The sequence below is a fragment of the Misgurnus anguillicaudatus genome, chromosome 24 (genome assembly GCF_027580225.2).
Source record: "Misgurnus anguillicaudatus chromosome 24, ASM2758022v2, whole genome shotgun sequence".
In the NCBI taxonomy this organism is placed as follows: domain Eukaryota; kingdom Metazoa; phylum Chordata; class Actinopteri; order Cypriniformes; family Cobitidae; genus Misgurnus; species Misgurnus anguillicaudatus.
The window spans coordinates 30436374-30462423 of record NC_073360.2 but is presented as its reverse complement, the minus strand read 5'-3'; the positions used below and the strand labels follow the sequence as shown (position 1 = coordinate 30462423).

Here is a 26050-nt window from a genome sequence, read left to right as displayed (position 1 = left end):
TGCTGATGTCACAGGAAAAATAAAATATATCAAGATTATCCCCGTGTGACATTTTCCACTGGCAATGAGTACAAGGTATATTTTTAAAACCACAAATATTGTATATAAGTCTATAGAAGCATGCTTAGTGAGTACAATGATACATATTTATTTCAAAAAAAGGTTCATACAACAAATAGATGACAGATCATCTAAAATATATACAGCAATAGGAATTTAAAACATGTTAAATGTTAAAACATCAGTAGAAATCACACAAGGTTTGTTAAATGACTATTATAACAAGACAGGCTATCCGATGTTACGGCTACTTTTAAGAAGTATATATATTTATAAAGTTTACATTATATAATCATATACCTCAAACCTCAAACGTTACCTTTGATAACACGCACGCACGCACACACACACACAAACACAAACAATTGAAGCTGATTTCTGAACTGATCAGCACAGAAATGCAATAAAATTTGTAATGATTCTCCTTTGTAGACAAATACGAACACCATTCAAAAGGAAAGTATACATCTGGCCATCACTTTTTTCCTTGAAAGACATTTGCAATAAACAGTCAGTTTACAGATTGCAAAAACTACTAATAATGCAAGTAACAAAATTGATGTAAATCTGAAAATAACATTACATTATTGATTCATTTTTTGAGTGTTTTTAAATGGAAATTATCAAACGCATATTTGTACATAAGCATTACATCCCTTCACATAGCATTAAAAACAACTTTTTCATCCACCTGCCCCCAAAAGCCTAGAGGAAATTAATCTCAATGTTTTTTAATACACAAAACTCTATTAAAAATAAGGAATACATAAAAATAATGTGAAACTGGCTTTAAAATGAAATATATTTTATATTAATAATTGTACAATTTTTTATGTTCCAGTTATCTGAAATGCTATCATCTAAGGACACTTTTTGAACGGTTATATGATTAATATCACACACTAATGCTTTTATGTACAGTACACCTGAATGCGTCGAAGTAACAAACACGATTGGATTTCGCTTAGATTTAAATAAAAACCGGCAAGCACAAGAGCTTGACTAATCAAGACACCGCAAATTTAGCCGGTGAAAGGTGGAAAAGACAGGTTGTATAAAGAACACAGAGAAGAGATACTTAAAGGCCGGGCCGTCGGCCAAATCAGCCTGACTGCTACTATATACGAGGCTATAATATCAGCATGGCACATCACTCAACCAAAGTGGGTGTACAACTTAATTTTTATTGTTTAATTAGTACTCAGATTAATTCACATAAAAATTTGGAATGTATCGAATCACATTTTTTTCTTAATAAACCTGTAGAAATGTTTAGGATATATGCAAATACTGACATTACTACTGTAGGCGGTGCTTAGTGAAAGGTGACAAGGATCTGTAATAACAACTAGACTTTCAGCACTGTTTTGATGGCCGGACTTACAGCTGTGATTGCTGCATATTTTAAAACCTAATGAAAACTTGACGGGGTCATTTTATTCAATAACCCTGGTGATGTATGAAATAAGGCAAAGTAAGGAAAGGCATTAAAAGTGCTCGTGTATATTCGTGATAAAAAGCCAAGGCAGGCTTGAGACTCAAAGTGGTTTGATTGATTTCCGTTTTAATCTAAAAACAAGATGACGGCGGGGGAGAGCGGGATAAATACAGTAAATAGTCTGCTATAGTGTCTTTGGATATTTCCTTCCTTCTTATGACACATGGGTGTCCTGGGTCTGTCTGTATCTCTCCCAATCCGACCGCCCATTGGATTTTCTCCATTCCTATTTAAGCCAGCAGTATATATAAAACATTAATCTGCTACCCAGCATCCCAGAGCTATTTACAATCTCCGGTACTGTAGAGGGTTGGGCGCTCGGTAAAAGGAGGAAAAAGAAAACAACATCATTATTCAAAGAGGTCGATTAATTCGGGGCTGTTCGGAGGCGTTTTTCTACTTGCTTTTCTCTTTCTTTCCTTTGTCAAACATTCAGACACACAAACCAACTTTACATTTTAAACGCTTTGAGAAAGTGAAAGTAAGAAGAGGGTTTCCTTAAAGGTGCTTGCAGTGTATGAGTGTGATGAACAGGTTTTCCGAGTGCTTTCCCCACCTGCTATTGGTCGAACAAACCAAACTCACGCCATTGGTTGAGCCAATGACGTTGCGTCAAACAAATACCGCACTGTTTGGGGCAGTGTTTGCTTACAGAGACGTATCTGAACCTGTGAAGGGTCCACTTGTTGACTCTGCACACTTTAAGGGATACGTATTTGAAACAAATAAAGCTTTACAATGGCCTGCACTTGATCCAGTTACAGAAAAACATAAAGTAGGTCTGGTTGAAAAAAGTGGGTCCAATGAGAGTCCATGTCCATGTGCAAAATGTTGCATTTGTGTACACAACTTGCATTTGAAAATGGTTTGTAGAAAATTGATGACGGCAACATAATCGGTTGCTGGTTTAGACTCTGCTACAGATATACAAATTTTTGAATGAGAAAACATGTGCTTGCTGTATTTCCTTGAAAAATCCAGTGTGGTGAGGATATATAAAGGCACTGATGGTTAAACAGCAGCTTTCTGTACTTGGTCAACCGGCATGGTGTAAACCCTAGAGAGAGAGAGAGAGAGAGAGAGAGATGAGTGCAGTCAACAGCTCACTGTGGTGACTTTATTTTAGCTGGAGCTGTTTTTGCATTTCCCTTAAAAAGTGCACATAGTATTTTTCTTCATGAATAAAAAATAAGCAAATAAAGAAAAAGAAAATATTGAGAACACCCGTTTAGAAAGTTTTTTCGGTAAAACTTTACGTTTATTAGCATTAGTTCAATTCAATTTGCTATTTATGCTATTTACACTAGCTCCGCCCACTTTAGTGCTCTGGTTGGAGAAAACGTGCAAAACTACTGTTGTGTCAGCAGTAGTGATATGGCTTGTAGAACATGATGTCCCTGGTTTGAATCCGCTCACGTTCTTCCACATTTTCCTATCTACGCTGAAAAAAATTATTTTGTGCCTTAGTAAATTTAACCCTGGAGAACCCAAGAACCCTTCTCTTAGTATAATTAACATTGGCCAAATTTGACTTGTGGGTTCTCCAGGGTTAACTTAAAAAAAATACTAAATTCTATTAAAAAAGGTGTAACAAGTAAAAATAACACAAAAAATGTTAGTAATTCTAAATGAACACATTATTGAGTAAATTTAACTTAATTTTATCATGTGAGATCTACCCAAATTTGTAAGAAGGAAATAACCTTAATAATGTGTTAATTGTGTTGAAACTACTTGCATTATTTAATTAAATATAACAACTGTTTGGAGAGTAAAATTTTAAATTAAACGCTATTGTTTTTAACAAAAAAAAGACGTTTTACTGTTTAATGTTAAATTATCTTTCAGGTTTAGAAGAGTTTCTGTTTCTGTTGTGAGTTTTGTGGTTACCATCATTCAGAAGAGTGGTGCTTGTGTATAGACAATATTTGCTGTCTTCCAGCTACTCAGGTTCATTTGTTTTTGTTACGAATGGTGAGTTACATTACTGGCACTCTTGTCTGGGAGAGAAAAAATCTCTTAAAGGTGCAGTGTGTAAATTTTCGCGGGATCTAGTGGTGAGGTTGCGAATTGCAACCAACGGCTCAGTCCACTGCCCCACCCTCGCTTTTGAAATGCATAAAGAAGCTATGATAGCCACCACCGGACAAACATTTTATTAGTAAAAAAGTTTGTCCGTTAAGGGCTTCTGTAGAAACATGGCGGCACAAAATGGCGACTTCCATGTAAGGGGACCCTCTGTGTATGTAGATAAAAATGTCTCATTCTAAGGTTATAAAAACATAACGGTTCATTGTAAAAGGTCTTTATACACCACTGATAATATAGTTTTGTATATTATTTTGCATTTCTTTCAAGATATCCTTCTAAAAATTACACACTGCACCTTTAATAAAGTAAGAGTTAAAAAATATTGGGTTTGCTTTATTTGTCTGAATATTAATAAAAGTTAAGCCAGAAGTTAACCAATCAGGATCTTGCTGTTGAGCGTTGCCGCGGGAAACGTGCAAGTTGAAAATTCTGAACTTCGCCGGATTTCCACGCCGCGTTAACCAATCAGGATCTTGCTGTTGAGCGTTGCCGCGGGAAACGTGCAAGTTGAAAATTCTGAACTTCTGCGGATTTCCGCGCTGCGTTAACCAATCAGGACCTTGCTGCTGAACGTTGCCGCGAGAAACGTGCAAGTTGAAAATTCTGAGCTTCGCCAGATTTCCATGCCGTGTTAAAGGACTAGTCTCCTCATTTTCAATATTAAAATACGTTATTACCTTAATTAAGAATTGTTGATACATCCCTCTATCATCTGTGTGGTGCACGTAAGCGCTGGAGCCCGCTGCGACGCTTCGATAGCATTTAGCTTAGCCCCATTCATTCAATGGTACCATTTAGAGATAAAGTTAGAAGTGACAAAACACATCAACGTTTTTCCTATTTAAGACGAGTAGTTATACGAGCAAGCCTGGTGGCACAAAACAAAACGTAGCGCTTTTCTAAGCAGATCAAAAAGAGGAGCTACATTCTATGGCGCAACAGCACTCCTGGGAGTACTTCGACTCGGCGCAGTAACACCCTCCCTCTCCCATTATGAGAGAAGGGGAGCGGACTTTTCAGGCGAGTTGAAGTACAGCTTACTTTAAAAAAAATAATAAATTCTTATCCTAGTGCTCAAATGAATTACATTTCTCATGATGTGACCCGGGTCAAACACACCAAGCCAAACATCTACACGGGCCTATTGCGACAGCAGCAACAATACCGGTGCAAATTTACAAAGCCATGCTGATTTCAGTACAGAATAGGGTCAGATACGGGTCATAATGTACACAAGTCGATAAATCTGCATATATTTTAAAGGAGCTTAACTTTGACTTTCATTCTGAATAGAGGGACATTCAGCTCACAAGTTCTGAAGGGACGTGAATGGAGCTCTTTGTGGCAGGAGATGACATAGTCAAGCTGTTTAAACACACATGTACGCTCGCTCTCTTCAGGTTCATTTGCCTCTGTGATGAATTCGTTCACAGTTTGCATGTCTTGTGAACTCCGGGGCAGGAGTTTTGCCTGTTTAAAGTCATTTCAGAGGCTTTTATTGGTTTTATCGAAAGGGTTTTCAGTGAACATGTTCCGAAAGGTTCACTGTTGATCCACAGGTCTCATGGTTGCTGTGTGATTAAGCCCCTATTCAGCCCACCTATCACTCAACAGCGAGAAAAAAAATTCCTTGGCTCAGCTAACTGCATTCCCTTGAGGTGACCTGTAATCCCGCAGAAGAATTTAACCTTAATAAAGAAAGAGACGAAAAATAGGGGATCTTTAAGCTTACTGTAGTGAGGCAGGTGTCAGACAAGCCTCTCTTCCTGTTCTCACATAACGCCAAGCTCAGCAACTTGGTAAAACTGATTACTTTGCAAAACAGGTACGGATAAAAGCCAAATTCAGTTACACAACCTATCAGGGCCTCAGAGATGAGCCACAACACGGGGATATGACAGGAAACAATGCTTCTAGTTTTATCTTGAAATTCGCAATAAACTATACTGTCAGAAAAAAATGGTCCCATGCTGTCACTGGGGCGGTGCCCTTTTGAAAAGCTCCTCATCATAGACTGTAAAAAAAACATGGTTGACGCGACATCGCTTCCTTCCATTGTAATGAATTCTAGTTTTATCTTAAAGATTCACAGTAAACTACACTGTTAGAAAAAAATGGCCCCAAGCTGTTACCGGGGCGGTGCTCTTTCGAAACGGTCCTAATCATAGACTGTAAAAAAATGGACGACGCAACATCGCTTCCTTCCATTGTAATACATAAATATGTTTCAGCGTGATAACAACTACCTAAAGAACCAAAGCCATCTTTCAGAAAATTTTATTGGAAGTGTAAATATTTTTTATTTTAGAGCCGCGTCCCGTTCGCTTGCATGGAAAGGGTGGGGTTTATGACCCGGTCCTAATATCAGATTTGTGTACATTTGGTACCACATTGTGGCACTAATATGAAGTCTTTAGGGGCAAAGATGTACTTTTTGAAAGGGTACTGCCACAGTGACAGGAAGGGCCCAATTTTTTTTTGTTTTATCTTAAAAATTCACAGTAAAGTACACTGTCAAAAAATATGGTCCCAAGCTGTCACTGGGGCGGTGCCCCTTTGAAAAGGTCCTAATCATAGACTGTAAAAATGTCCGACCATGGGCGCTGCCATGTTACATAAAAACATCAGTTTGGAGCCAGGGCATGCGCAGAAGGAATCGTCCGTGGAGTCACGGTATCAAACTTCCGCCCAAAGGCTTGAGCACCCAATTCAACCACGCCTCTTGGATGTCGCATTTGACCAGCTTGATGAAATATGCTAATGAAAACACCACAGTTTTTCAATATTTTACTATGTTCCCACCTCAAACTAGATCAATGAATACATATCTATCTTTTTTAAATGCGTGCACTTAATCCCTGCACACCGCGTCGTGAATGTGCCAGCATCCAGCCCAGCCCCCTTCATTCCCATGGCTCCAAACAGGGATGAATTTAAAAGCCACCAAACACTTCCATGTTTTCCCTATTTAACGACTGTTACATGAGTAGTTACACGAGTAAGTATGGTGGCACAAAATAAAACTTTTGTTTGGAGACATAGGAATGAATGGGGCTGGGCTAGATGCTAGCATATTCACGGCGCGCTGTACAAAGATTAAAAGTGCACGCATTGAAAAATGAACATAGGAACATAGTAAAATATTTAAAAACAGTGGTGTTTTGCTTTAAATACAACTTGTTTTGTCGAAAATGAATAGTTAGTTTTATCTTCAATCTTCCCTTGAAGCTCCGAGAGTCCGCTCAGAGAAGCTGTCAATCAGAAATGTCAATCATAACAACACGCCCTGTTTCTATAGCATCAAATTACTAGCTAAAATAAAACGTATCAAAAAAATTAACAACTGAACATATATCAGCGTGATAACAACAAAATTGTATTGGAAGTGTAAATATTTTTTTATTTAGAGCCGAGTCCTGTTCGTTTGCATAGAGAGGGCGGGGTTTATGACTTGTACTGCAGCCAGCCACCAGGGGGCGATCAAAGAGCCAGCGGCTTTACTTTTCAAGATGTATGAGGCACACCCGGTCCTAATATGTACTATTTAGGCACAGATTTGTGTACATTTGGTACCAAATTGTGGTACTAATATGAAATCTTTAGGCGCAAAGATGTACTTTTTGAAAGGGTACTGCCCCAGTGACAGGAAAGGCACAGTTTTTTTTCTAGTTTTATCTTAAAAATTCACAGTAAAGTACAATGTTAAAAAAAATTCTTAAGCTGTCACTGGGGCGGTGCCCTTTCGAAAAGGTCCTAATCATAGACTGTAAAAAAATGGACAACGCGACGTTGATTCCTTCAAATGTAATAAATTAAAGGCATGCTTTTTATATTTTAGGATGTTCTTACCTCAGCTTAGATGAATACATACCTATATTTTTTAAATGCGTGCACTTAATCTTTGTACAGCGCGTCGTGAATGTGTTAGCATTTAGCCCACCCCCCTTTCATTCCTATGGCTCCAAACAGGGATGAAGCCACCAAACACTTCCATGTTTTCCCTATTTAACGACTGTTACATGAGTAGTAGTTACACGAGTAAGTATGGTGGCACAAAATAAAACTTTTGTTTGGAGCCATAGGAATGAATGAGGCCAGGCCAAATGCCAACAGACCCACGAAGCGCTGCACAAAGACCAAAAGTGCACGCATTGAAAAAAAGATGTATTAATTCATCTAAGCTGAGGCAAGAACATAGTAAAATACCGAAAATGGAGGTGTCTTCCTTTAAATACAACTCGTTTTGTCGAAAACGAATAGTTAGTTTTATCTTCAATCTTCCCTCGAAGCTCCGAGAGTCCGCTCAGTGTAGCCTACTGTTAAACAAAATATTTCAAAGTTCAAAAGAGTGAGCGTTTATTTAAAGCTGCAGTGCGTTGTTTATGTGCCACAAATTAGAATAACAAAAATGAAAAGGTGAAAGATATGAAAAGGTTTTCCGTTTAACACTGCTTCCATTGTCTTCCGTTGGTCAGAAAACAAATTGGCTGATGGCGATGTTGCTGTGTGAGGATACTTAAACAAACGGAGGGATTTTTATAGCGCACAGTAGTTAGTCTGTTTAGGGAAACACAGTCATGCAAGAATAAGAAAAAATAATAAACACCAGAAAAAGTTGCACCGCAGCTTTAACCAAGGCTTACATTTCCTGAACCTAAAGCTTGTGGTGTTTAGACTAACCAACTGTTGGATTTAAATGAACCAAAGTCAAAAATTTGGGTTTGTCTATATTTTACCTAAACATGGGTTCAAACAGCCAAGCATTTTTAGAGCATCATGTGTGCAAAATGACTCTTTTTGTGGTTTAATAGTACAGACATGTAAAGGGTTGTTTGTCACAATTGTGACTAACATGCGACAAATTGCAACACATGTTTTTTACCTTTTTCCGTCTCCCAAACAAAAACACAAACAGGTTTGGGCAGTTTTCTGTCAGACTGTTTACGTCCAGCAGCATTGAGAAAAACTCGTGGAAAAGGCGACCGAATTTGTTATTTTATGCAATTTCCACTCTCTCAACTTTTTCAGCTACATCGGCGGGTTAAATCTCGTTTGCATTAGCCAGCGCCTGACTTGTTTTCCGTGTTTTTTTCTCCCTTTGTGTTTCATACACAGCTCAGGAGGTGAGGGACGTTTGACAGATATCTGGAAGGTGGAGTTATCAACACACATGTACGAACCTGCTGCTAATGGTGGCCTAACCCTTCAGCATGGCTGCCCTCCATTGTCTCACTTCTGCTGAGTCGTCTCATGTTTAATAGGTTACCAGGGATTCGGAGAACTGTTACCCACCCGACTGGTCGGACCACCGCAAAAGGCGATGGGTGGGGCGCAAAAACCGCCTTGTAAAAACTAAGTACTGCTGTGTCAATCAACATTTCAGACATAGCAGTACGCCGACGACCGCAACAGTTTTCAGTAAGCGCTGCTAAATCTCTCTTGAGCAGAAGACACACAAAATTTTCATGGATTGCACGTTTTAGTCGAATACTTTCGTTTTTGCATGCATTGATTGTTTTTAACAACATTTAACAGCACAAACAAAACTAAACTTAGTCTTACCCCTGTTCCTGGCTCCGTAAATAGCGTCTGAAGAAGACAATAGCTGTAAAAAAAAAAGAAGGCATGATTTTTATTGTACTTATTTAAAATGCACACATTTACGGGGGTGGCCATTGTATCATTTTAAATGCCAGATTGCGAATAAAACTTGTTTATTGTGCGCTTTTTATATCGAATAAATCTGTCCATCACACAGCCTTCAACCGTTTGGCTGCCAAGAGTTTAGCTCACAGGTGTGTTGTCACGGCACAACTGAGAGAGAGATGCTGCCAGTTTCAGCTCTTATAAAATAGGCATCAATATTAAACTGACATTTGACAATAAAACAAACCTTTAAAATATTCAATAACAACTTGCATCACAAAAAATAGTTGAGTATTTGAAACGCAACACTCATAGGTTTGGAGACCGTATGCATTTTTATTCTGGATAGCTTTGTTTTCTGAGTAGCTCATTGTCTGACAAAAGATTTGCGTAAAACTTCAGCGTTATTTTTAAAATGTCGACAAAAGACTATTGCGAAATGGCAGTGTTTTCATTAAACGATAATATGCGACTGAAACATAGTTTATCCTCTCTGAAAAAGCCATTCTAAACATCACGTTGACTGATGTTGGTAGATTAACTAATATCACATCCACGGCACTAGGCTTTATTTTTAACTGAAGGAAATTTTACCCAAACATTAATGCCAAGGAAAGCTTCTTATATTTAGGAGCGGCAACGTATAGGTGTTTTTTTTTTGGAGGTAATAGTACATCGTTTTAAATCAAAAGAGATGTAGAAGTGTTATCCAAACATTATTGGTAAGGAAAGCCTTTAATACTTGGGAGTAGACACGTATTGAGGTGTTTCTGGGAGGTTTTAGTACATAGTGTACATGACTTACTTGCATCAGGTGATCTAAAAAGTTACCATTGCGGTTTGTGAAATACACCTTTTCCGAATTGCCTGAAAAACCAACTCGTGCAACGAAAAACTTTTTGGCAATTTATGGTAGCTTTTGCATTTTTCCATTCGGCATAGTTTTAATTAGCAATGTCAATTTGCGCAATATAAAGGGTAATGGAAATGCAGCTACCGTATTTTCCGGACTATAAGTCACACTTTTTTCATAGTTTAGCTGCGAATTTTAGTCAGGTGCGACGTAAGTCAGTATGAATTAAAGAGGCTGTTTACAATATTAAGATGTGTTTTCATCGATCGGATCACAAGTGGACGAGAGAGACACATTACGTTTACACCTGGTATTTAAATCCGTCTCTTTTGTCCACTTTCGACCGCTTCTGTGCTGAATACTATGAGGGGGTGGTCTGTGAGACGGTGGGCAAGTCTCTCTGCTGTCATTCAAACCCGAGCGGGAGTAATTATGAGTTTATATGGACGCAAACTAATATTATATCGGCGTGCACTGCTTGTTTAGCAAGTAAACATGCTGCACAGTGTTTTGTACATGAGTATGTAAAAGCTTTCTTTGAATTTTTAGCGCAATTGATGAAATAGGATCGCGCAACTTTCAGACGCTTTCAAAACGAAACTACGGAGATCAGCCGCTTAGTTTTATCAATGAAAGGCTAAAAATAGCGCTGTTCACTGAATGTTCACGCCAGAAGTCAAAAAAGACGTAAAACTTGTGTTTAATACCTCCGATTAATTATAAATGGGCGGAGAGAAGGCGGTCGCGTGTGGCTGTTCGAACGCATTCAACCACATGTGCGTTCCGCAACTCCAAAGCGATCCGATCGAAAGTGGTTTCGACCACCTCTGGATGTGGTTGAAAGTGGTCGAAAGTGGACGAGCTCAAAACGTTTTCAACACCGTTTACACCTGGCATTAACGTCGTCCACTTGTGAACCGATCGACGAAAACACATGTTAATGCCAAGTGTAAACAGCCTCAAAGGAACAGTATGTAGGATTGTGGCTAAAACTGGTACTGCAATCACAAAACTTGTGGCTAAAACTGGTACTGCAATCACACAACTGGTGGCCAATACACAACATGACAACATAATCATCAGTTGAGGGCTGCAACTCCACTCTTTAAGTGACAATATCCTGGCCAGACCACTGTTGTCAGTGATATAAGTATTTGAAATAAAAATTATTTCTTAATGTCTAGAGACATATCAGGGCCATTTTATGATTCATTGATATACATTTCTTACATACTGTTCCTTTAATTTTTACATATATGAACTAAGAGACAATATTACCGTCTACAGCCAGGAGAGTCCGCTATATGCTGCTCCTGAATTTATGTAATCCAATGAATTCAGTGATGCGGAATGACGAGCCTGTGAACTTGATGCGCTTTGGCTTTTGGTGTTCATTTAACCTATTCAACCTTCCAGGTATGTTCAGTATGCTATTGTGTATCGTGTAAATAACTGTTTGTATTGCATTAACGTACGGACACCTATTCAGCCTGCTGTTCTGTGTCCTATTGTTTAGTTGAATAACTTGCCTTTCCAGATTAAATGTCTGTTGTTCGGCTTGGATTTTGTGAAATGATTTTCTAAATAAATGCGACGTATAGTCCACTGCGACTTATATATGTATTTTCCTCTTCACAATGCAGTTTTGATTGATGCGACTTATACTCCAGAGCGACTTATAGTCTGACAAATAAGTTCCTAATATGTACCATTAGGTAGTAGCCTAGTGGTTAGAGAGTCGTGCTTGTAACCTAAGAGTTGCCGGATTAAGTCTCACGGATGGCAGGTTGGGACTAAAGTGTCCTTGAGCAAAGCACCTTAACCCCAATTGCTCCATGGGCTCTGTAGTGATATCTACCCAAGGGTGTGTGTGTTCACGACTTGCAGTGGGTGTGTTCGCTACTCACTAGGATGGATTAAATGGTCACATTTTGAGTATGCACGCCATACTTGACAACACATGTCAGTTTCATATGCATAGATTTCATATCAATATGTATCTTTGAGGTACGAATATGAACTCTTTAAGTACAAAGGTGTACTTTTTGAAAGGGTACTGTACTCCCCCTGCTAGGGATCATTTTTTGACCTTTTTTTTTGACAGCCATTTATCAACAAGACACAAATATCATCCAAAGCATCTTTAATAACTACATTTTTGTTTCTTCTGAATATTTCACACAGAGTAAGGGGACAACCACATCAAACGCGTGGAAACGCAAGGCGCAACGCATGCGGATTTTTATGTTGCTAGGTAACCATCGAGGCTGCTGTCCTGTCAATCAAATATTGAAGCGTGAGCGCTCTTTTGTTTTTAAATCATAAAAACGGCCCTTTCCACTCGTTCGATTGGACAATGGAAAAAGGTGCTTTTTTCGCTCAGAGCACTCCTGTAAAACGCATGGCGCGGGAGACGGCAAAAATGTGAGGTGTGGAAAAACAAGCATGCATAATGCTCAGTGCCCACAGAAAGCTATTGCCATAATCGCGTTCTGTGTGATCGGCCCCTAACTGTGTAACATATAAAGTATGTGAGCGTTTAACACAGTAAGCGTTACACACATAGTATCAAATACAGTAAGAAGAGCAGAGTAACAAAAACTTACCAATAACCGCAACTATGGCCAAAGCTACAACACTGACAGCAGCTATGACGATGATCAGTGTTCCTTTTTCATCTAAATGAATGAAGAAAACAGAGAGCCCCATTAAATTAATTTTTGTACACGGCATCTCACAAAAATAACAAATATCACAATTTCTTACCTGCTTTACTTTCGTCTATTTCTCCTTTGGACATTTGATCAAATCCAGCATCACTCAAGGGTCTTGTGCGCCTTGGTGTCACTAAAAAACGCAAACAGAAGAATGATATACAGATATTCAATAAATATATGGCACAGAAACTCCTGTGTAAATGGCCAACATATGTAAACATTAACAGGAACCTTGATATATTATACTCATAAAGCAGCATTATTAAATTATTGAAGGTGTTTTTTGCTATTTTATTTAAGCAGCTATATGTGATTTTAGCGACACAAACGGGAATTATGCCTGAAAAAAAGTCTTGTCCTAAATGAATGCCATGATACAGACTGGAAAAGGGTTTCCACCACATTTTAAGGCATTAGACTTTTTCCCAGATTAACTCTTTCCCCGCCATTGACGAGTTAACTCGTCAGTTAAAAGAAATCGCCAGTTTTTCCGGCAATCCATGTTTCCGCTATTATCCCCCAGGTGGCGCTCTTATCCAACTTATAAAACCTGGAAGCAACCGTTTAGGTCAAACAGTAAGAACTCCGTGTATGTTTTGATAATCGTTCTGAATCTGATCTCTATCAAAAATCTAAATATTGAGAAAACCGCATTTAAAGTTCAAAGTCCAGATAAATTATGTATTCATTTTATTCAAAGAAACTTACAAATATAAATTTTAAGTAGCCTAAATAAAAAAACGAATACGTTTGGTGCAGATTGCTGCAACATGGATTGTTAGTAGCTTTATGGTAATGAGCTATGACGGGTTTGGCGGCAACCAATCGGAAGGCGGAAACGTTCAGCGGCAACCAATCGGAAGGCGTAAACGGATTCCAGAGAATGCATTTGAGCGTCAGAGCCGGCACGCTTAATCTTCACACCCACTAGAACACTCGGGCCAAATACAGGAAAACATCAAGTAAGTAGTCAAGTAGTCAAGTGCAAAGACAGCAAGTGTGGTTATTTAGACGCAGCCAAAGTTTCCCCCTGAGCTAAAAACCCATTCGGAAGGGATAAGATCAGGAATAAGATCCTCTTTTTGGTACTTTAACAACGTCAATGTTCTTTTGGGGGGGGTCGAATCGAGATTACAATACTTTAACGATTAATAGTGCAGCTTTACCTACGGCTGTAATGAACTTGGAATAAACATAATATGAGAGTTTCTTGCCCATTTGTTCGCGATTTTGCTGCATCTACTTTCAAAAATAACATTTTATATATTTACGGTAGGACATGTACCAAAAAATCTTCATGTAACATGATTTTACTTAATATCCCAATTATTTTTTTGTCATAAAAGAAAAATCGATAGTTTTGACCGACGCAATGTACTTTTTGCTTTTCCTACAAATATGCCAGGCCACTTACGACAGGTTTTGTGGTCCAGGGTCGCAAATTGCATGGCAAATGAATCATAATTCAAATCATGTTCATACTAGAGAGCTTTACTATCTTCTAGCCCACCACCCACTCCTCCTATAACAGCCTAAGCTGGTGAGCATGGCTTGCTTTAACAGCTGAGTAATTCTATCAGAGAGCAATCATTCCTGTGATGAAGATAGACAGATCCTCACAGGGGAGGACTGAATGAGACTGCCAGTGTCCATTAAGTGGACGGACAGGGGTGTGGATGGAGCCCAGGTTATCAGCGGTGCTCTGCGGGGACAAGCTAATTGATTGCTTTCAGGAATTAATGTGGCAGATGAACCGGCCAGGTCTTACAGTAGCAACGTGTCTGAATACCCACCTGTATCATCGCACTCATCGTCATTGTTCTCATCGCCACCTGGGTTTGTGGGAATATGGAAATAGAAGTGTAAGATAGATAAGGATAAATAAAGTGAACATATGAATTAATCACAAACAAAGTCATAGTAATGCAGTGCTAGTTATAAACCCAGTGAAAACCTGGGGCCTCATTTATAAAGCGTGCATACGCACAGATTTGATCGTAAAGTGTGTGTGTACGCAAAAATCCACGACAAAGTCTATATTTTATAAAAACTGACATGGAAAAGTGCTTAGCGTCACGTCAGGGTCTGAGCAGACGTACGCACTTTTGCTTGTCTGATTTCTGCAGGTTTTTGGAAATATAAGCCATTAGTGCTGCCCGAAATTGGGTTTAAACATTGACAAGCGCTCTTTTATATGTCTATGACATTAATTAGCATTGTTTAAAGGCGGAGATCTAAAACTGCTCAGCTGCGCACAAGTTCAAGATCATTTGCGTTTAAAAAATTTTACATCTGAAAGAAAGGTGTACGCGCGTTTTCTGCGCGTACGTTCGGTTTATGAATCACAAGTACGCATTTTTGATAAATGATCATAAGATCAAATGTAAGATCTACTAGGGGTGCAACAGATCACAAAACTTACGGTTCGGCTCACATTACGGTTTTTGAGGCACGGATCGGATTATTTATCGGATCAGAAAAAAAAAGTATGGGAAAATTCTGATAACAAATCAAGAAATTACAAACATTTATAAAAAAAACAAATTTGCACATTAAGTAAGATCTAAAATCAATAGGTACAGAAATCAAATGAATAATAACACTGCATTTATTGTATTAATTAAATGTAATTATTATTTTTTAGAGCTTCAGAAGTGATTTTCTCATTGTCTTGGGTTGTTTGATTAACATTAATGATACAGACTTAAGTAGGTCAATTGAGCTTATTGTCTCTTTAAGACCAAATATGCACAGGCTGCATATCTCTCCATGTGTGCACTTCTGAGTCCCCTTAAACAAGTGCACACACACACAGACAGAGGGCGAATTACAATGGTGCAGCATAACAGTCGTTCCACATAAAACATTACTTTATTTTTCATTGCTCTATTAGCCAAATGTATTTTAATACACCACATTATGAGAGAGAGTAGCGCAACTCTCTGAAGTTTACACATCAAGAGTTCTGATCTTTAAAGGAACAGTATGTAGGATTGTGGTCAAAACTGGTACGTAATCACAAAACTTGTGGCTAAAACTGGTACTGCAATCTCACAACTGGTGGCCAATACACAACATGACAACATAAACATCAGTTGAGGGCTGCAACTCCACTTTTTAAAATGACAATATCCTGACCAGACCACTGTTGTCAGTGATATAAGTATTTGAAATGAAAATGATTTCTTAATGTCTAGTGACATATCAAGACCATTTTATGATTATTTGATATAAATTTCTTACATACTGTTCCTTTAAGATGATTACCTCTGACTCGAGCTGGACCGGACGCATTCAACCGCACGTGCGTTTATGCGTAAAGTAAACTGCTCACTTTAACGCCTTTTTGCAGTTAAACGGTTTAAAATCACTTGAATGTTAACATTTGCAAACCTTAGAAACACTTACAAATGATAAACTTTCCCTATTTAAATTTGCATATTAATCTGCAAATCACATGCGAGCCGAACTGCGATCCGTTACACCACTAGTTTCTACGAAGCATTTTATAAATGAGGCCCCTGGCCAGGTCATATCTCACTCCAAAATCAGATATAACTCATAAAATGTATGATAACTGTAAAAAGTGTTCCTATAAACAATTAGGTAAAATATAACCTAAACATGTTCTTGAAAGAAACTTATTTTCATAAAAACACACGCATGTGTTTTTACAAGTTATAAGAAATTATACATACACGCATTTCCAGAAGATTCTATTTCTTGTGCTGCAACAGCTGTTGATTTGAATAAAAAAGATAAAAAAAGGTTATGGCATGATTGAACATAATCACTTAAAATTAAGCTAACAACTTTATCAAAGGTTTGTCTCAATTCATTCCCAAAGAGTAAAGTGAAGCCCATAGTGGAATGGTTCTTTTAACTTATACAGGTATATGAAGAGTTCAGATGCCAAAGCCGCTAATCGCCACCTCCGTCAAAAATGAGATTATGATATTGATCGAATGCTCTAAACGCGTTTTATAATGTACGTCAAAAACGTTCACTTCAAATCCACTTAATCCTGGTCTCAGGCCACTCAGAAATACTGGTTTGTTGGGAGAATCCATTAAACGTCACGTCAGTTTTTCAACAAAGTGCAAGAAAAAATTGGATGAAAACTTTTTTTAACCGTTTAAAAGAGGTTTACCAAATAGTTTTTAGTACTGGAAATTTTTGCAGCAGTGGCAGACGCCAGACGGTGACTTCTCTTCCGACGGGCGAGGTGTGTTGATCGTCATGTCAAAATACGTGCCTGCTGCACACATGTCGAAAGGGTTTATGATGAAAGAGATGCTCACGTAAACAAAATACTCTTTTATTATTAACCACTTCGAAGCGTCCGCAGCAGGCTTGTATTTTGACAAGTCGGATGATAAACCATGTACACATGATGCAACGAACACATATTTTGGATTCGTATTTTGACAAGTCACATGATAAATATGGTTCATCAAGGTTATTTCAATATGACGAAACGCACACATGACAGGCTTGGGGGGGTGTCAGTGGTATTTCAAGCATTCTGACTTATTGACAGAGTTATAGAGTTGTTTCCTCATGCTAAACGTAGCCAAAGTGAAAAAAAAGCAGTTGGACGTGTTACAGAGTATTTCTGTGCCGAATGCACTTCAGAAAGTTTTTTCCGATTACGGGTCCAGCTGACGTTTCAGGGGTTTTCTATACGTATCACTTCTTTATATGGGCACTTCCCCCTGGAAAACCCCGCCCAGCCGTCAATCAGCGGGAGACGCTAGAACTTACAAACATTCACATCACGCGACAGCTTTGTTTACTTTCAAAACTCAACAATGGCACGAATGAAGAAGTGTGTTTTTGGATGTAAGGAAAAGAAATCCAGCCTTATGAAAACAATGGATATAGTTTATTATCCGGGGTAGCAGCGGAGTTTTGCATGTGTGTTTGATGCGCTGGATTTTCCCAACCGGGTCACGAGTTGCATGCGGTAAGTAAGAGTTCTGTCTTATGTTGTAAATATGCGCATGCATATTATATAAATGACACAAACATGTAGTGAATCATAAGTTATAAGTGTTGTATAGTGTTGCATGACTCGTACTCGCTCCACCCGCGGTAGTAACTTTTTTCGTAAGTTATCGGAAAGATTCGGTAAAGCTAATCTTTCTTTTGTAAATCTGATTAAACTAACGACTCTTCGGAGATATAAAGGATGTCATACTACTCTAGGTACTCCAGATTATCATCAGAAATGCAGAAACAGCGTGTGTTACGTGAGCTTTAATACATGTTGTGATGAGCTTTGCATCGTGCGCCCTCAAAAAAGATGTCACCGTTTTGCAGTGAAAGATTTGTTAAATGCCAATGAAATGACTAAAGTGACATTTGTGAAAATAAGGCATTTTTTACTGATTAATAACGCATTTATTGTCATTAAAATGAAATTATTGAACCAAGAACATGAAGCACTTAAAAGGTTTTGCATCGAAAGCTCTTCCCATGTAATTTCAAGCAAGTGTAAAACAAAGAATTGATAGCGTTTGATAAAAGTCTACAAAAAAAGGCATGAGAGGCTGCCTGTCACACAAACAGATACAAGCAGACAGACGTGTGAAGAGATCATGTGAAGATATACTGTAGATTGAGTAAAAATAGACATCTGAATAGACGGGACAAAAACTTTTAGATCAAAGTACTGTAGAATATATTATAAATGTAGATTAAATTAAACCTACCTGCACATCGAAGAATCAAAAACACAAAGAGTAATCGCAGCATCTTCTTATTCTAGAAAAAAAAGAATAAAACAAACTTTAATCTACATGTAAGAAAACTTTTTTGCAAAAGCTTTTTACAGCTATCAACTATACAGTATTAATGATAACTGATCTGGTGGTGAACCCAAATACACTCACATATATGCCTCCCATATTAATTATTAATATTATTATTAGTATGATTTAAAATAAATATTTTTAAGTAATAAAAACAGCTTTATAATTATTCATTAAAGCATGCCATATATGGAAATACACGCCAACGTTCAGAAACGGCTACAAACAGTATCTGTCCGGTACGAAAGCGTTCTGGTTGACCAAACTACACAATGCAAATGAATCAGGTTCGTATTTCAGTTTCATCTTATCATGAATTCACTGAGGGCTGATTCAAGCTATCATGGTTCAGAGTTTGTCAACCTGTCTACAAATAAATGCAGCTTTTTATTTGCCAAATGCACACTCAATAGGAAACTAATGCTGCACGCCATAAGGTTTCCTGTGGCTAGTGCGGTCCAGTCCTGCCTCTGCATTTTCTTACAGTGTGCAAACACCCAAAGTCTCGCCTTGAATTTCTGCACACAGCAGGTATTTGTTCATTTTGCCCCCTCAAAATTTTGTGCCCCCTCAGACCGTGCCTGTGTCAACAGTGTTGACTTTTCCAACACAGGAAAAAAACATGTTTGTCAAACCATTTCATGACGTCTTTAACTTATGACTAACTTTTTATAAGAACGCTCTTATAAATAGAGGCGCTAAATGGCTTCTTCACATCTTCTGTTTTTATCTTTATAATCTTTTCTTCGCATGTTAAAGGCACAGCGTGTAACTTTTAGAAGGATCTCTTGACAGAAATGCAATATAATATACGAAACTATATTATTAGTGGTGTATAAAAAACTTTTATTATGAACTGTTATGTTTTTATTACCTTAGAATGAGCTTTTATCGACATACAACGCGGGTCCCGGGTTGAACAAACGCATCGTCGAAAATAACAAATGTTTTGGTTTCCTAGGTAATCTATGTGTTGTTTTTTTGGTTGTTATATAAATAAACTACGTTTAAAGAACTTTGTTGTTATTTATTCTTAGTGGAGTTTACCGGAAGTTACGTGCGGACCACGACAGCCACTTGTTTATGTTGTTACGGCTGAAACCATCTATAGAATCGTACATGATTCTTCTATGCCAAAGTGAAGCACATTTAAAATTATTCAGCTCTTTTTGCTTGGAAACAAGCTGTCAGAGAATCAGATGAATCAGTACAAGTAATTCATTTCAAACGATTTTAACTGTTATGTATGCACCCCACACCTTAATGATTCAACACCTTTCCTTGTCAAAACACATGACAGGTTGCCAAATCACTCAACTCGTGCCTCTTCCATGTATGAGTAAAGACGAACACGCATGCGAAGAAACCTCCTTAACTAATACCATTTCTCCTTGCTCCTTGTTATCGTTCCCAGAAAAATCTGGTAGTCATAATACAGTCAGATCTGTCACACACCTGGACCTCCACTTAACAATAATCTTTCACTTCAGAATAATGCCTATTTGTTTTCGTTTCCACTTCAGACAAGGAGAAAGGAAGTATTCCCGGGAATTACCTTTTCCTGAGTTCCAGCTAAATGGTCAAATATAGCACACGTTGCTATTCAAATGAACAGTAGCTCCGCTGCCCGAGCCCCACAATCCCCATCCAGATATTGTTATTATTGCCCATTGTGTTGGACCTCCACTTCCTCCTAATTTGTGTTATGATGTCACAAACAGTGGGAACTCTATGGCCTATACAGGACGGTTACACACCTGTTTTTTCCATCCACGTTAACTAAATGAATGGGCATTTAAACAAATTTCCAATTTGAAGGCCTGATGTGAACTCGCCTCTGTTTTGTAGGTGCCGTCTCAGGGTGTGTTGTTATTGGTGTGAGAAACGGGTATTAGGTGTGAGAAAGGGAGCATACAGTTGACTGAATGAGTAATGCAAACAGTGGCGATTCGTGATTGCTCATCCGAGGGGCGCGAATTCTAAATATGTGTTTGTTGCGTCATGTGAACCGTGTTTTGTCAAAATAAGTGCCCGCTGCACACGCGTCAAAACCGTTCATGATCTGAGAGATGCTCACGTTTACAAAATACACGCAAGACACTCCCTTAACAGTAAACTCTGATTACTCATGAGATTATGCGAGTATCTGGCAAACGCAAGCGTCTCTTTTATCACAAACCCTTTAGACACATCTGCGGCAGGCACTTATTTTGACAGGACACGTGATGCACATATAATCCCTCAACGCGCAGAACACATATTTTTAAAAATTGTGAACCACACACATGTCGGCTACATACATGTTATGCAAATTCGCATCGAGCGCCCTCTAAAAATGTAGTCACCGGCCACCAGTGAATGCAAAGGTTTCTGATAATGGGTACAGAAGAGCTGTATTTTTTGATCAAATTATCATATTATAATATCATGCAACACAGAACACCATGTCTTCAACCGCGATTGTATTAAAGAAATGCAGCGGAAAATTGAATAAATGAAATAAAAAGAGCATCACGCCATGTTGGGGGGGTGAGATCACTAAGTCTCTTCTAAATGATGGCTTGTCTACAGTAGCTCAAATAAATCAATCGCATTGGTGGGACAGAAGGTAAACAGACAGCGTTTCTAAAATGACAGAGATTGGCGTAGCTTAACTCGCCTCTTGATTTGGAATTTCCAAGCTCAATCTGAGTCGTCACGCCAAGAGAGATCCTCTCAATTAAGCCGTTAATCACAAGATACGGCCTCGGTTTTTGGAGCGAAGCTTGTAAAAAATGTGACAGCAAATCTCTCATGAACAGTCACCTACAGCCGCCTCGCAACACCCTCCCTAAATTCCAATTTGGTGGCTGCCTGGAAGAAATAATAAGCTGAACCAATTTGAAAATATTTATCAGCGCAGTCCAAAGCCTGCGAGTTGACAGTTCTCCTAAAGCTCGTGTTGACGCACAATTGCCTAATATATTCTCGCGTATTTGAATTCAAATTGAATTTGGCCTATTCTTCGGATACTGCGCTTGTTTTGCTGCCACCTAATTTGTGCACGATCATTAATACACGCGAGCCTGCAAAAAGAGACCCGACGGTGCCCTGCAGGCCGATGAAAGACCATTTCATAAATCATAACTCAACAGCACGGTACAGGACAAAAGCTTTAGTAAAACATCTGTCTTCTGCATCATCATCCTATTCATCTGATGATGTAAACAATAACAGCAATACTTATAATGACCGTAAAACATTATTTTCATCTAAAGTGGATCTATGCTCTTGTAAATTTAGTATTACGCATATATTGCACTTTGAAACAATTAGGCGCAGGGTAGAGAGCAGATAAACTGGTGACTAAGGAACCGCCTTGCTCCATTTACAAGGAAATTAATCCTGTTTACTTAGTCACAAACTGTCGTCCATGTCTCTAGGCCAAGTTCACCAACAACTCCCAGTTGAATCAGTAGGTCAGGCCATAAAGTCAGCACAAAATTAACATTCGCCACCAAAAGTGTTTTTTTTCTATTAAAGGGATAGTTCACCCAAAAACTGAAGGAAAATATTTATATAATGAAACCGTTCGTGAGCCTCATTCACTTCCATGGTATTCTTTTTTCCTACTTTGGAAGTGAATGTTACAAACATTCCTCACAATATCTTCCTTCATCAGACTAAAAAAAAAAATGAGAGTGAGTAAATGATGAACGAATTTTTATTTTTGGGTGAACTATCCCTTTAAACTTTAATGTGAGATGACATACTTTAACAGCACATATTGTTGCTCCGTTCCTCGTGGTGTCACTTTGCGAAGTGTGAAGTCTGTTTTTTCTTTATTTCACACTTTCACAGTTGCTTAGTGTGATATGTGTATGACATATTGTAATACAGCTACTAAAAATAACTTAAGAGTACAGTCTCATGATCTACACTCCAGTTTCACCTTGGGTGAACCACCAACCTCAACTTGCGCGATTGGAGTCGATAGCTGTGATGTTGGTAAATTTGGCATGCAAGACAACTAAAGAGTAAAAGAGCAATCAGTAGGCTATGAAAGAAACAAACAGTTTACGCAGATGTGATTGCTTGTAAGGGAGAGGTTAAGAAACAAGGAAGCAGGAAGCTGAAATCCTGTTTTGGTTGTACTTCCTTTAAGTAGTATCACATGAGCAAGATGTTTACTATGTTTACGTTTATGTCTTTTGCAGATGCTCTCACCCACAATGCATTGCAGTGCATTAAGGTTTTATATTGTATGAGTACATGCATTTATTACATTTATCCAAAGCAACTTAAGAGTGCATTTAATGTACATTTTATCACTGCGTCCACAACCTTCGGCTAATGCAACGCTCTACCAATTCAGCTACAAATTCGATTCACTATTTTTAGATTCCAGTTCACATTTTGCAACAGTCCAGCAATGGCATGACAGGAATGATGGTAGACCTTCAATAGTGTAGACATCAAACATTCATCAAAGGGCCACAGGATAAAGAAGCATCCATAGAAAAGCACATAACCTCGGACGCATGCTTAACCACAGCAAACAGCCACATGAAGCTAATATAATAAGGATATGGTTATGATCACACAAGGTTTGTGTCACACGGTATTTGCAGGTGGAGATCTGAATAAAAACTGATTGACAATACACACTTATGTACTGTAAAAAACTCAAAAAGATCAGAGAGTGAGACAGAAACCCGTTTAAAAAGGGGAAACTCGTCAGACAGTGACATCAGTAGTGGTTTGACATTTTCTGCCAGTGTGACGTTTTTTTTGGGTCTGTACTCGAAACCCTTAAAACAGAACTGAAAAGGTTTTCCATCTTTGCAAACAGGAGGAAGTGAATATTGTGTCGATATTTAAACGTAACAGTGATTACAAACAGTCAGACAAATTTATGTATTTTTTAAAAAAGTCTTTGAAACCAAAACAATTCTGCGAACCAGAAATAAAATTACATTCACTTAAACTTATAAAAATGAAGAGGTTCCCCAAAGAAAGGTTCTATACCTTTAAATGCTATACCTTTAAATCACCTCAAAGAACGTGAAAGGTTCTGTAGATGCTAAAGGTTCTTTATGGGACCATAAAGCCCGACAAATAAAGACCATTTTGGGAACATGTGTTTAAGGGCAGTGCCCAACTAGACCACATGTCCACACATTTGCCTCTACAAAAATAACCCAGCATTCCTTGTGAGTCTGAAACCTGCAATGTTACTCTTACACACATGCAGTTAAATTACAGTAAACCATATTAAAACAGTATAAGTTTAACGCGCAATTACATCGTGACCCAACTTGACTTACCACCACTTCCTTGCAGACCTCGCTGCAGTGAACGGGACAGGAAGCAGAGCTGACAGTTCTGCACATTCATTCGGGGAAATAAAAAATACCCTCACGTGTCATCTTTACTCTTCAAGAGAAAAATGGCAACGCTATTGTTATAAACGCAAGGTACGCTGCGCGCGATGATTCGTTGCGTTGCGTCACTGCACCGTAAGTTTATCAGCGCAAGACAACTTGTTGCAAGTATCCTGGTTGGTTGGTTTAAGCTGGTCTTCGAGACTGGTGTGGTTCTGACAGCTTGGCCAGCTATCTGTCTATCTTAAACAAGCTAAGACCAGCCCAGCAGCTTTTGAACTGGTTTAGGTGTTGTTATGAGGAGGTTTATGCAGTTATATAATTTTACAGCCTTTCGGAGGGTTTCTGTGTCGTGTCTAAATCGATTTTGTAACATTACACAAAACGCGCATGGTTATCTAACATTGGTTTCACTTTTACGCGCATCACCTGCCGCAGCTGCAATGGGAAGAAAGTCGAAGAGAAATTGTCTGCTTCACAATGTGTCTTTAAAATGAAAGGCAGAGTTGGTTTACATTTTATGATTTTATCACGATCTTCTTCGTTTTTTAAACCTAAGCATCAGAGCTTGCTGTGTTAGACTAATCCGACATCATCAGGCGCTATTCTTTTTACCCTTATAAACTAAAATGAAGTTTTTTATAATTTATTTATATTTCTATTTTTAATATGATCATTTAATATTTATTAACGATTTAGTAATGATTTATAAATTAATTAAATAAAAATGAATTAATTATTATAAATATTAGCCCTTTGTCTGCGTATTCCTTGCAACGTGTTAACCGCGTCTGCTCGCGCATTAGCTGACAGTGCGTTTATAGAAGTGCTGTGTTTGCCTCAAGTGTGCTAGAAGTTGAACAATATCTTGGCTACTTACAACCTAGTGAACCTTACAGCCTGCAGTTACATCAGAATCAGTATATTTCGTGGGATAAAAATAGTTAATGTAAATTACAGTTCCTGCTTTACAATAAAAGTTCAACTCAGAGTAAAAAGGCAGCATAAACAACTACATAAACTGGCACGTGAGAGACTAGCTGATAAAAACTATCTGTGGCCGATCTGCAGGTTTAAAACATTTTTGCTGGACCTTAAACATGCAGGGACAAGATCTGTTTACAGTTACAGAGGCAATTTGCTGACTGTCTGCAAAGTGACGTCTGTGTAATTTCAGCTTTGAGCTGTAAACAGTTTCTTTTTGATGCATATGACCTTATTACTCTTTTATCTATGACCTAGTGTACGAAACATCACGTAAGCCATTTAAGTGTTTCAAAGCACGCAAATGAATTCGCAGTGCAAACATGTTGCTGAGAAAAACACATTTGCTTGCTTGTGATGTCAACAAACATTTCTACTTTATTTACTCTGTATCAGCAGAAGCCTACTATAGATGTACAAATTGCTTTCACTCAAAAGATATGAAGTAGCTGTTTACCATATCCCTAAAGTGACCTAAATGTATTATTTCAAAGAAATGGAAAAAATGACTTACTTTCAAAACGCCCATACTTCTGGTGCTTTAGTGAAGCAATGAAGGAAAAAACTCTCTATAAAGTTTGGTCCCCTGCTAGTGGTGTGGTTGACATACGCTTATGACTCTCTCTCTGTCTGTACATGAGCTCCTTTGTCAGCCTTCCTAGCAGAATGGGAACTTCCTGACTGTCTTAACCCATGTGCACTTTTGACAGGGCCGTGATGTGGCTGTCTTATTGGCTGACGTTCGCATGAAACTCGACACCTGCACAAGTTTTACCTACACTACACTGTGCTGACTGTAAGGTGTGGATGTGTACAGAGTGTGTTACTGAAATATATGTATCACATAGCCTACCGTCTATATACATTCAGCATTTTCACCTGAATGATTAATATGTAGGATAGTTCTAAATACTGTGAGGAAAGAATCTATCAATCTTAAATAATGTTTCAGGAATCTTGTACTTTTGTATGAGATGTTTGACAGAGATTTGACCGGCCCCTCAGGTGCTGAGTATCATCATGAA

The 26050-nt window shown here is 38.3% G+C and overlaps 1 protein-coding gene across 2 annotated transcripts; it reads right to left on the bottom strand.

Annotated features, from left to right (window-relative positions):
• Positions 1-124: 124 nt before the first annotated feature.
• LOC129438363 (uncharacterized) lies at positions 125-25717 on the bottom strand. 2 transcript variants are annotated; one of them, XM_055197103.2, is made up of 8 exons: positions 25540-25717; positions 18580-18631; positions 16564-16602; positions 14659-14697; positions 12915-12995; positions 12755-12826; positions 9212-9254; positions 125-2615 (listed from the first exon to the last, which is right to left on the bottom strand). In XM_055197103.2, the coding sequence occupies exons 1-8, from the start codon at positions 25552-25554 to the stop codon at positions 2570-2572; spliced, it is 387 nt and encodes a 128-aa protein (XP_055053078.1). In that variant the 5' UTR covers positions 25555-25717; the 3' UTR covers positions 125-2569. The 2 variants fall into 2 exon arrangements, with proteins under 2 accessions (XP_055053078.1, XP_055053077.1); XM_055197102.2 differs by lacking the exon at positions 25540-25717 and adding an exon at positions 23985-24146.
• Between the last annotated feature and the right edge of the window lie 333 nt (positions 25718-26050).

Excerpts from the sequence above, each read along its gene's own strand:
- LOC129438363 (XM_055197102.2), bottom strand. The coding sequence starts at position 24,050 with ATGTGCAGAACTGTCAGCTCTGCTTCCTGTCCCGTTCACTGCAGCGAG. Across the intron at positions 18,632-23,984 it reads AGGTCTGCAAGGAAGTGGTG|AATAAGAAGATGCTGCGATT; the intron begins GTAAGTCAAGTT and ends TTTTTTTTCTAG. Across the intron at positions 2,616-9,211 it reads TTACGGAGCCAGGAACAGGG|GGTTTACACCATGCCGGTTG; the intron begins GTAAGACTAAGT and ends CTCTCTCTCTAG.